The 12,580-nt window shown below is 36.0% G+C and overlaps 1 protein-coding gene across 1 annotated transcript in view; it reads right to left on the bottom strand.

Moving 5' to 3' along the window:
- Positions 1 to 12,580, bottom strand: part of BBS9 (Bardet-Biedl syndrome 9) — a 278,937-nt gene that overhangs the window by 261,965 nt on the left and 4,392 nt on the right. Inside the window, exons 3-5 of the mRNA XM_065752711.1 lie at positions 10,908 to 11,058; positions 9,907 to 9,971; positions 7,769 to 7,882 (exon numbers count right to left, since the gene is read on the bottom strand). Of these exons, the coding sequence (XP_065608783.1) occupies positions 7,769 to 7,882; positions 9,907 to 9,971; positions 10,908 to 11,058 (330 nt within the window). The remainder of the gene's footprint in view (positions 1 to 7,768; positions 7,883 to 9,906; positions 9,972 to 10,907; positions 11,059 to 12,580) is intronic.

The following is a 12,580-nucleotide window of genomic DNA, read 5'->3' as shown; positions in this document are numbered from 1 at the left end:
TCAACTTAAGGTTTCAGTTTAAAATAAAATAAAGTCAATTTCAAAGCCTGCACATTTTTAGGGGAAATCAAATTCTAAACCGTTATCAAGTCATTTAAAGAGATCATAAATAATTAGTGAGTTTGTCTCACTCTTATAAATCTATAAGGTGATTCAATTATATTTTGTGGAGTTGAACAAAATGGTAATACTGATATTCCAGTGAAAGCTAGTAGCTATGAAAGAATATCATTCAAAAATAATCTAGCAACTAAAAAAATTAGGATACTAAGCTATGCTTCCTCTCTCTGCCACTAAATATTGGTACTTTATTCTATTATAGGGTAACCCAATAGCTTGTGCATTCCACTGGTTGACTATCAACATTCTGTTTCTTCAATTCTTATGTGAAAGGCAAAATCTGTATCAGTAGCTGAAAAAGAAAACAAGAAGGGTAGAGACTTCATAAAACCATTTGAACATAACACTGATGTCCCAGAGGACAATTTGAGAGCACAGCGCTCACCTGGGAAAGGTCATCTGTTCCTATTATAGCATACGGTTACACTTCCTAGGCTCTCCAGAACATAGCTTGGGAATCGTGCACTTCATGCATCAATCTTCAAAGCACAGAATTTCAGCATTTGCTCCTTGCACACTGCAGTTTCTATATTAATCACTATCTGGACCCACCGTTCAATAACACACATCTGACCACATTAAATGTATGCGATAATCTGTAAAACTGCCTAAGCTTCAAGTGGTTTTATTTCTTAAGTAAAGCACTTCTCCAGTCTTCTTTATGCAGTTTCAACAGAAGTTGCTTCCAAAAAAATTTCCTTGAGTGTTATCCACGTATCTGACTCAAGACAAACAAGGCAAAGAATGGAAATTGCAGCCTGATCTGCACGCTGACTCAAAGCAGTAGTAAGGTTATTTCCTTTACTCTGTAAGAGAAGACTACCATTTCTTACAAGCAGAACATCCACAAATCTCTCTTTTTATGAAGAGCACACAAGAGTCAATTTACTACTCTCTCAAGATGTGGAAGGACTTCAGTTAATAGTTATAAACCAGAGGAATATTGTAATCTATCCAACAGAAACTGGAAATGGAGGAATAAAAGTGATTTTCCAAATCACAGTATCTTCCCCAGATTTCCAAAAACAAGACAACAAATTACATTTAAGCACTCATAACATGAACAAGAAATTCAATGCACAAGACAGTGCTAATTTCTACATGTTGTACATACAGTTTTAAGATTCTGTGACACGAATTATCCAAACACCACATTAGAAAGAATACAAAAACGTATGATAGAGTAATAGGAATTTACTGCTTTGCACTAAGCTATAAGTTGGTTTTAAAGACCATCTCCTGCATATCACCTACTTTACCAATACGCAATTCCAGATTTCAATTCCAAATTCATAAGTGAGCTGTTTATAATTCTCTTTGACTGATTAACCATCTATACAATTATTACTGTTGTCATACGAAGATAGTTCACTGCCACTGTTTCATGAAGCTAACACTGATAAATTGAATGAGCAAAATTTGTGCACAGCCAGAGCAGAGTCAAGTTATTTTCAGGTCTTTTAACTAAAATAACTTATTATTAAAATTAAAAAATAAAAATTAAAATAATTTATGTTCTTTCTCATAAAACTTGTATATAACTTCACTTAGTCGTAAACAAAATTCTAAGAACAAAAAAAATACATGATCAAAACATATCAAATATTAACAGCCAGTGTATATAGTTTGATCACTTTATACCTACATAGAGAAAACCATATTCCAATTGTTTTGATAAATGCTGTTTTAACTTCCACAAGGAGTAAACAACACGTAGAACACTGCTTTATAAGACTTAACTATTTCTCAACTAGTGTCAGATTTATGACTTCCTTAAGAAGTCTCCTGAAATGGAGATGCACTACTACATAAAGAATAAGGAAATAAAAGGACCTTTCAACAAAATCAACACTGCTTCACTTCATTGTGTTCTTTTATTCCCAAACTTAAAACTGTTAACAGAAAGAATGACATGCTTTCACCATTTTTTAGTAGGAATATTAACATGCATTCAGGTGAAACAATGACTTTCAAATCAGACAAACAGAAGTTGCAACATTCGGGGTTTACCAGCCCGGTACAACATTTTAAACTATTTTACTTGACCTTGAAAATCATGGTACTTTACATAAGTTTTCTGAGAAATGCTGTCCAGTATACAAGCGGAACTCCTAAAACAGGAAGTGTCATGCTGCATGGTTAGTACTTGTACTGTTTCAAATCTAGCACAGATTGCCTCTGTATTACAGAACAAATGGAGAAGTGCTGATAGATCCTCGCTCATATTAGATAAACTCTCAATACAGATATTTGATGTACTAGGCTAGACCTTCAGATTTGTTGACCAAAGGTTGTACATTCGCTTAAGTTTTGCACTTCTCTCCCAAACAAAAGCACAAACAAGAAACATGGAAACTCCCACTACTACAAAATGTAAACTTATTCTTTAATATAATACTACCCAGTAACTTAGCACTTGCCTCAAGTACCTTATAAAGACACTGAACAGCAATCTACGAATGTGAAGACAGTTAGCTCAAAGCATCTTGGAAAATGCTATCAGCAAACATCACTTACTACAATGGAAGATCAATTGGTAACAGGAATTTTCAGTGGCACAATCACACAGTGCCATGATAATTTTATACAAGGTCAAGATACGTTATGTGATTAGAAGGCTTTATAAAGCTGAATTTTTGTAGACTGAGTCCCCTATAAGTAATAAAAAAAGTGTATGCCACTTCCTTAATTTCATATTCTTCCAATAAATAAGAACTTATAGTTACTAATGCTAAGTAACAGACAAGTGTGCCTACGATTAGATTGAATTATACTTGATTCCTTGCAGGTTTGGGTTTTATTCCATTAACCTTTTTAAACTTTTTTTACTAGTTTTGTTTAGAAAACTAGCTAAAAATGCAAGGGACGTCCTTGTTTTTATTTTCCACTCCCTAGTACTTTCACAGCTTTGCCAAAAGGTAGAAGTTCATTTGGCTTTTTGATCAAAACTCTCCAACCAACAAAATATACTTTTTATTAGTTTAAAAAATAAAAATAAGAAGTGCATAATACAGTTTACAGAAAGTGCTTTAGTGTTTTCCATACTTCATTAACTCTTAAAGTAAATACACCTGTAGAATTGGTACAAGCATAAAGGCAGATGCAAAGACATAGCCTACAAGCTAATAACTGTAAAGAGAGGACCATCTAGTGGTGACTTCACCACATTTCATACACCATTTTTAAAAACATTTAATTTGAAAATACTGTCATCGGTGAAGCCAACAGCAGCTAACCTTCCAGGTTTCTACATATCTCACAGTTATCCCTTCAGTTGAAAAATCTCCAATACCATTTGTAAAGGCAAACGTACCAGCACAAACAAGGAGATGTAAGGAAAAGTAAGGAAAACAAATCCTCACCTGTCTCCATGGATCAAGGCTCACAAGGAAAGAACTCCAGAAAGAGAGATCTCCAACAAGAGATCCTCCCTCGGTGGCAGTCATCCCTTAAATGAGGTCTTAGAAGGGGTTGAGCCTGGCTCCACCCCTTCCAGTCACACAGGGGAATTGCCTTCACCTGTGCTTCCAGGGCTGAGCGCGTCTTTCCTTCAGGTGCTCAGTCAGTAGTTCAGGCTGTGACTTAGCAGTCCTCATACACCATTTTCCTTAATATATACATAAGAGCAAAATCAATCAAGAAATGACAGTTTACCCATATGTTCTATATCTCCATCACATCTCATCTAAACAAACTAGCAGATGAAGAGAACAAATTGTCACACAACAAGGGCATGAGCATGCACTGATGCAATCTAGCACGGACAGGAGAACAAAGCTTAAACTGGAAGAAACTGACTAGGAATATGAGATACAAAATTAGTGAGTGGATTCTAAATTTTTACTGAACATTTCAAATAACTGCAGAGACATCCTTCCCCAAATACAACATTACCAAAAGCTGTGGGAAATCCTACTGCCTAATAACATACACAGGGAGAGGTTTATGTAAAAGCACACATTTAACTCCAAAAAGCTGAAGGAGACCTGGTAAAGTTTTATAACCAATCTGAACCATAAAACAGCAGTAGTACACTTGCTTCTAATAGCAAAAGTCTGCTTAGTTTCGAGAAACCTCTGTTAGATCTTTAGTTCAACCAAGAGAAAAAAATTCAGGCAGTTTTTCCCAAAGATGTTACACTTTTTGTAAACTAGAAGAACAGACTGCATATCAGTATGACCTTAAAAGAAAGAAAGAATAAAAAAATAAATAAACTTTCTGGTCAAAACAAACCTGCCTCTACAACTCTTGAATGACTCCAACAGAAACTGCAGGATTTTCAGCAATTCACAAAGTTAAAGAAACTGATTATGCAACTTTAAAGCATCAAGAGACTAACAGAGCACTTTGTGTCTGAGTTAAGGCCACAGCTACAGTAGCACACACAGGCTAAACAGCACAGACCACATCTGCACATGAGTAGAAGTCATATATAAATGATTACAGCAGAAACTTGAATGCCAACAGGTATTTTATTTGAGGCATGAGAGAACAGTAGTGGACATTTTCTCCAGTTTCCATTAAACTGACAATTTTCTTTTGCCACTACAAACTGCAACAGCTGTGCATAATGAGTTTCTTCCCCATGAAAGATATAGAAATAGGATTTCCATTAAAAAAAAAAATACATTGTCTTCAGCAAAAGAAACCTGAACAAGACTGAGCAACTCCACAGATCAAGTGTTCTGTCACCCCCTGCAGCATTCTTCTTTGTTTATCTCAGATGAAAGATTAAGTTTCTGGGGGATTTACATTTCTCCTCCCTGACACTCCTACAGCATGCTTCCCTTGTACTTACTCTATTCCACAGCCTTTCTCCTCTGTCTGCTTCAGTAGCAATGTAAACATGAACTCTGAAGTGCCTCTTTATCTTCTCATTGTTTCAAAGATGTTTCAGTATAGCAATGAGAAAAGATACATATTAGCCACACAAGTAACAGAGAAGGCAATAAATATGGAAAACCTTTCCATTTATTTAGTTCACCTCCTCTGGAGTGCAGTATAGAGCTCACACTGCAAAGCAGGCTCACTACTGCATGCTTACAGCACTTACACCATTATGAATTAACCTTCCCTGAAGATAGACTATTAGCAGACACTCAGCAAGAACATCAGAACTGTGGAAGTCACATAGTCAAAATATATGTATATTTATTTATACAGTGGATGGCTCAATTACAGCACAGAACATCTGCCAAAGACATGCATATAGGTAGTGAAACAGGACAGGCCAAGCATCTATACATTTAGTACAGTTAATAGCACTCTACCAACTCACTCTGGCTAGTCTAGCAAGATGGAAAATACAGCCGACATTATCATTCATAAACCTCAAGAAGAGAATGGAATATTTATAGATGTTACATTAAAAAAAATTAACAACACAGACCAGATTCACTGCAACACAGATCAGAAAAAAAAATTAACAACACAGATCAGATTCAATTTATTCACAAGAATAAAGGAATAGCCTTGACAAGAAATCACAGAATCACAGAATTGTAGGGGTTGGAAAGGACCTCCGGAGATCAAGTCCAACCCCTCTGCCAAAGCAGCTCCCTAGATCAGGCTGCACAGATAGTCATCCAAGCCAGTCTGTCATCCACCAGGACACCCAGGTCCCTCTCCTCAGAGCTCCTCTCCAGCAGGTCATCCCCAACCTGTACCAGTTCACGAGCCTACTCTTCCCTCAGTGTGAGACTCTACACCTGCTCTTGCTAAACTTCATCTAGTTCCTTTCTGCTCAACTCTCCAGCCTGTCCAGGTCTCACTGAATGGCAGTGCAGCCTAGTGCTGCTATTTAGTCAGATATTCAAAGAAATCCACAAAGAAGGATACTAAATCCAAGGAAGCCACATAAAATTAAGAGCATTTTCCAGTATCTACTTCACCTATTTCTCTGATGCTTCAATACCTGCCTTAGAGAACATTCAGGTGCCTACAACAGGCTAATATGATTTTTCTAGATTTAGGTATTAAAGCTTCTTTATCTTACGATAGTAATGGGGATTATTTATGACTAACAAAAATGTCTGCCTTCATTCAACATTTCTTGTCACCTCAAGACACAACTTGAGGCAATTCTCTTCCCACAGCAATGATTACACTAATGCAAACTGCAACATAGGAAATAAAGGAAAAGGACAGCAGTTTGACAAGCTGGGAAAGAAAATGTTACTAGAAAATAAGAGAAACATACAGAACACTCTAGAGTTCCATTTGCTTTCTCCTACTGAGTGTTTTCTGTCAGAACTCAATGTTAATTTGACTCTCCTAGGAGTTAGAAACTGCTTGGCTGGCTTAGCTCTGAGGTAGTCATATGGCTTTCCCAGCTTGCAAAGGTATTTCCCTCGTTATCGGATTAACACCCCACACAGCTTTGATAAGGTACCTTATCAGATAAATCCAGCATCAAGATTGAGCTGCTGGATCTCTACAGTAAACAAACATACACGGCTCAAAAATACAGAGATTTTATTCTGCAGAACTGTGTGGTGCTAAATGGATATTTTGTCTTATCGCCACGTCACTCCAGAGACACTAATAACTCTTAGCTTATGATCCCTGAATCCATCCATTACTGCAATTCCACTGCAATATGTCAAGAATCCTGCTATAATCTCTTCTCAGTTTTAGAGAAAAATCAGCATCTCTTTTTAATATTAACACAAATATGCCTGCGCTTTATACATTCACCCTTCAAAATATTCACAGTACTGCTTATCTTCTCATTCTATTGACTTAAGTAACACATTCCTCCAAGATGGTTGGGCAAAATTAGCACATGAAGTCTCTTCAATCAGTATAAATTGTGATCAGCTGAATTCTTTCCCAGGGACAAGCTTGATTTTAAAGTGACACACTGCAGCATTATTATTAGGAGATTACAGTTACAGAACCGAGAGGCTCTCTGGCTATATTTGCCATGTTATCTCAGAAAGCTTTCTGCCTATTAAAGTGGCATTACTCTGTGAAAAGATTAGGGACAATATTTGCACAGGTGACCACTATCTCTCAATGCTTCTAGGAAAATTTGTCTTCTGAAAAGAAAGTGCTGAATGTAGAGCAAATCCAAATGCTTCCAAATTAAAAAAAAAAAAAGATTTGTAACTTTCATAACAATGTCACAGAAGTTCAAAGACTGAAAACTTAATCAAAAATAAAAGTACACCAAATATTACTTCCCACTGTTACGTTTTCTAATCATAGTTTTGTTTGTTTTTCTTCCTGAGTCTGCATCTTTAAAGATGTTCTGTATTTCAGGATCAGAGAATGAAAGTGTTGACTTTGCTTTGCCTTGGATAAGAAAGTTGCCAAAAAGCAAACCAGAATTAAAGCACAGAAGAAAGCAATTACTTTGAATGCTATATTTTTGGTTGGTTTTGTTTTCCATATCAATACTATCCTTGTAAGCTTATTACTTGCTCAAGACATGAGAAAACAATTATTCTGCAGTTAATACTCTGCCTCATTTATTTATTTAAAACTTTAAAACTTATTTTTGTATGCATCAGATAAAACATACTATCATTTAGAAATATATGCTGCAGCTGTCTAGAGGTGATCATCACCTTTCAAAATTTAAGCTAATCCTCAACTATTCACAGGAAAATAACAAATAATAAACAATATGCAGTAAAGAGCTTACCTTTTACACCACCAAATGGTCCGTAAGTCATATTACAAGCTGTTCGTTGAAGATGGTGCTCATACATCAGTTTGATCTGATACTGGTTACCATGTTCCACATTCCCAAGAGTTTCTACAAAAAAAAAAAAAAAAGAAGAGAACCAAAGGGTATACACAATTGCATGAATCAAGGTTGTAAACAAGGACACGTAGACCCATGCAGTTAAAGGTTGACCAGTTTAAAGAGCAACCCGAAAATCTCTAACTTACTACTATTGATTCTGGGATGAGTTGAAACTAATGGTCTAATAAATAAATAAAACCTGAGGGCAGAAATAGAAAGACGCTGAGATTTTATTCCTTACACTTAACTTTCTTCACATCAGAAAAAGTCTACTCAAAAAGGCGGAATTCTTATGATTCTCCAGTTAGACAAAGGATATATTAAACCCAACAAAACAGGCTCAGCTGTAATGGTCTTCATTTCAAATTGAGCTGTAGCCAGTCATAAACTATATTTAATACAAATATATATGTATTATGTTTAGGCTACATTTATCTCCTGTGTTTACTCAGTCTGAAATTCAATGCAGCAATAAAGACTGCAAAGATAGAGGCACATACACATATTATAGAATTATTTTTGTTATGTGTCTTATTCTCCAAAGCATCTGCACAAACTAATTTCCTGATCCCTTCAGGGAACTAGAAGGGATTGAAAAAAGTGAAGTTAAGGCTCACCTCTTGATAATCAAAGTCTTTTCCACCCTCCCAGGAGGAAAATTACTAAAGTTCTTTATCATGTAGAGCAACACTTTAAGAATCCTAACTGCAAGCAAAAAATTTTTTACAACAGTCACATCAGCTTAGAAAAAAAGATGTACTGAGTGAATCTAAGCAAAAATTTGTCCTAGCTTTAGGTATACAAGGATTATTCCAACATCCACCTTAAAAAGTGAAAAGATTTGCAGTTTATGCTAATCTTCCAGGCAATTGCTCTAACTAAAATCCACTACTGCTTTTAAGTGGATACATGAAAGTAGGCCCACATTCAGGAGAACACTGGGGCAGACTTGGAGGACAAAGCCCTGGCTGGATAAGTATTTACAGATCAACATCAGAGGAAAAACAAGATAAGGTAGTCTGTGCATACTGACTGTAATAAAGAATCTATGACAAATGTTAGTCAGCCTTAAAAGATGCTTTCATTTGTCCAGTAGGAGAGATATTAAAATGAAACTACTATGAATAACAAACACATGACAACATGTATAAAAACAGGTAAAATTCCACTTTATGAAATAATAATTTGATGTGAAAGGATAAAGAAATAGTGATCTTTGTTTTTGGAAGGAGTTTGTTTATAAGTATAAAAAATTTAGAAAATAGAACATTAGAGCACTCATTAGATCATGAATGCTTGCACATTAGTATGAAAAATCTATTAAAGGATTGTAAAACTTTTCAAGGTCAGGCTGGAACAGGCACTGAGTAACCTGATCTAGCTATCTAGACATCTAACAGATGTCCCTGTTCATTGCAAGGGAGTTGGACTAGGTGACCTTTAAAGGTCCCTCCCAACTCAATTCTATGATTCCATGAAATAATTATCTTTTGAAATGTGAAACAATTATAAGTAAGTTGTCATTAAATAACTATTTAACCATGAGCACTTTGAATAGTAACACATATTTCTAAAATTGTAATGAGAGCTAGTCATTCACAAGCACTTTTACTTACATAAATCCTGCAGCCTTTAGCATGCTGACACTAAACAAGCTAAGTCTCATAACTAACCTCTGTGGGCAATGCCATGAATTCTGTAAGTCAGATCAACTCTATCTTCCTGTGGGAGCGTAACTAGAGCAACACAGAGAGAAAAGCAGGACTCCAATAATACCCATTGAAGATACACATCACAGCACCTCATGTGCCGAGCTGGCCACCAGATCTATTAGCCATTAGGAAACATTTTGACATAATTACTAATGTCTCTTCTTCATACATGACTGAGAAAGAGAATGTGACTGCAGCTCTTAAGGGCTGATGAGAAAGCACTCAGTATATACTGAGTTTAGCATTCAACCTAATCCAACTTTAGAATGTACTTTAAAAAATAAAATAAAATCACGAGATACCTTGCATCTGTAAACTTACCTGAAACAGCATACACACAGAGCTTTCGGCAGTGCAACACAGCCAAGTGAAGTCCTTCAGTACCTCTATAAAGAAATAAAATTAAATTGAAAAAAAATAAATGGGGAGGAAAAAAAGTATTGTTTTCAGATAAAATTCAAGTTAAATGCATGAGGAAAAATTCAAGCAACATGTCAAAACTACTTTCAGGTCTTGGCAAGATCCTAAGTATTGAGCGTATTAGACACTAGTCTAAAACAACCTAGTACTAACCTTCCAACCTTCCTAAATTTACACTTCTGTATTTGAAGCTAATTTCAAAATTAAGATGAACACCTTTAGAATATTTTTCCCCCTAGATTTATGCATAGAAAGCATATCAACTATTTTCCCAGGCAGCTTGAAATTTTTTCTGAACAAAATGCTGTTAATTCTGATAAAGAATTATGTGGATGAGAAGATAATTATTTCAAACAAACACTACTCAGCAGCCATTTAAGTTGTTTTTAAAATACACTTTTGTACCAGCTGTATGGAAACTACATGAATTAAACATTAATGAAGAAGTCATAAAACTTGGAAATCTATACTCATCTTCTCCCTCCTCCAAATCTAAGTAGATCTTTCCTCTACCTGGCCACTTATTTCTACCAAATTCATTGAAGATCTTCAATACTCTATCAAACACCCCCAAAAGTGGCAACATTACATCTTAGGACACTAGAATTGCAAGAAAGCATACTGACATGTTTTCTTAATACCCAGAAAACTTCAGTATAACTTTTCCCCTGGTTCTATGTACTTCAAGACAATAGTATAAGTACCTGGACTATTTTCCTCTAGTTAGGCATTAAGTAAAATTGTGATGGTTCAACAAAGCAGACCAAATGCACACTATAATATTCACAGATAAGCTCAATAGGCATCAATGTGGAAGCTAAAACCACTCCACACCACCCAAAACAGGAAAAGCAAACCACACCTACGCCTTGCATCAGTAACACAGGCTGTTGTTAACTTACGAAACAAATTTTCCCACTTCCACCTGCAGTATTGGTTCTCGTAACTGCACTTCCAAGAGCAAGTCCTCAGCTTGCACTCCATCTCCAGGTTTCACAGGATGTGGATTGAAGATGCGGAGATATCCCATATAACTGCCCACAATAATTTTATCTACAAGAAACAACCAAATGAGATTACAAAATACACAGTACATGAAGAATTAAATTTATTTCTGAAGAGCTTTGAAGAATACCCTAAAATGATAGAGCATTTACATGGCTTGCTTAACATTTACTACGCTCTGTCTTCCAGTCAGAGTAACGAGGTAAAAAGTATTTAGTGGTTTTTTGCCCCCAGTAAAACCTGTCAGCAAAGCATATAATATAGCAATCATCATGGTGGTAGCACTAACCACTTTCAGACTGATATTCACACTCCTTGGGAAAAATCTCACATTATGGTATTTAATATTTCAAACTTTTAGCTTCGACATCTACCATCTGTGTATATGCATATCACACTGGCTGAACAGCTAACATTTAAGGCTGCATTTGGAGAAACGTCAGCAGATCTAAACTAAATACAGAGAACTGTTACATCAGGTCAACAGAAGAAAACAAGGCCTTGAGATCTGCTCTTGAGACAGATTGCTTACTTCAAAGAGGAGTGCAACAGCTACAAGAGGTTTTTTCTGGAATTAGTATTTAAAACATGAAAATACTCACTGACAACTAAAAGACTAGCAACAAAAATTATTAATAAAAAAATGAAAGAACAGCCTCCCACAACAACCACAAAAAATGCAAAGGAATTTACAGTACCTCTTTCCTTTGTATAAACAGCATCATTATCATAAACGCAAATAAACTTCAAATCCAGTAACATTTCTCCATACAGCAGGACAGCACACTAATACTCCTCAATCAAGTTCACAGCGTTCATAAGGTTTGGCATGGCTTCACTGGACACCAAGTCCAGTGAAACTAGACCCTCTGTGAAACTGGAAAGCAGTGCCCATTCAGAACAACTGCCTGCTTCCTCTTATCCACCACAAAAAAAAAAAAAAAAGCAAGTCCCAGAAAAATGCTGTCTGCCTACTCCACTCATCCTTACTTATCCTTTCTTCAGTTCTGTAACAAGTATCTCAATAGCAGTAAATAAACAATAGAAAAACCTAAATCTTTAAATCTATTTTAGTTATGCACTCTTTAAAAATTCTTAAGCTTTCTAAAGTAAGGACTTTTTGCCCTATAGTTAGGTAATTGCACCTAGCTGAGTTCACCTTCTTTAGAAAAAAATTCAGAAGGAGTCTGATCTAAAAAAAAAAATAGAATAATAGATATCCTGATATAGATGCCCTCATGAGGCCCCATCTGGAGTACTACATCCAAGCCTGAGGCACTCAGTACAGGAAGGATGTGGAGCTGTTTGGAGTGGGTCCAGAGGAGGGCCACGCAGATGATCAGAGGGCTGAAGTACCTCTCCTACAAAGAAAAATTGAGGGAGCTAACTTGGAGAAGAGAAGGTTCTGAGGAGACCTCAATGTGCTTTATCAGCACCTGAGGGAAGCCTCTAAAAGGAGAGGGATCAACTCTTTACATTGTCTAATGGCTATAGGATAAGAGGGAATGACTTTAAACCAAAAGATGAGATTTAGATTAGATGTTAGGAAGAAATTCTTTACTCAAGAGGG

This window comes from Cyrtonyx montezumae, unplaced genomic scaffold (assembly GCF_038088225.1).
Source record: "Cyrtonyx montezumae isolate F1298 unplaced genomic scaffold, pur_monq_1.0 scaffold_8, whole genome shotgun sequence".
NCBI lineage: Eukaryota > Metazoa > Chordata > Aves > Galliformes > Odontophoridae > Cyrtonyx > Cyrtonyx montezumae.
The sequence above is the reverse complement of the archived record's forward strand: the minus strand, read 5'-3'. Positions and strand labels throughout refer to the sequence as shown.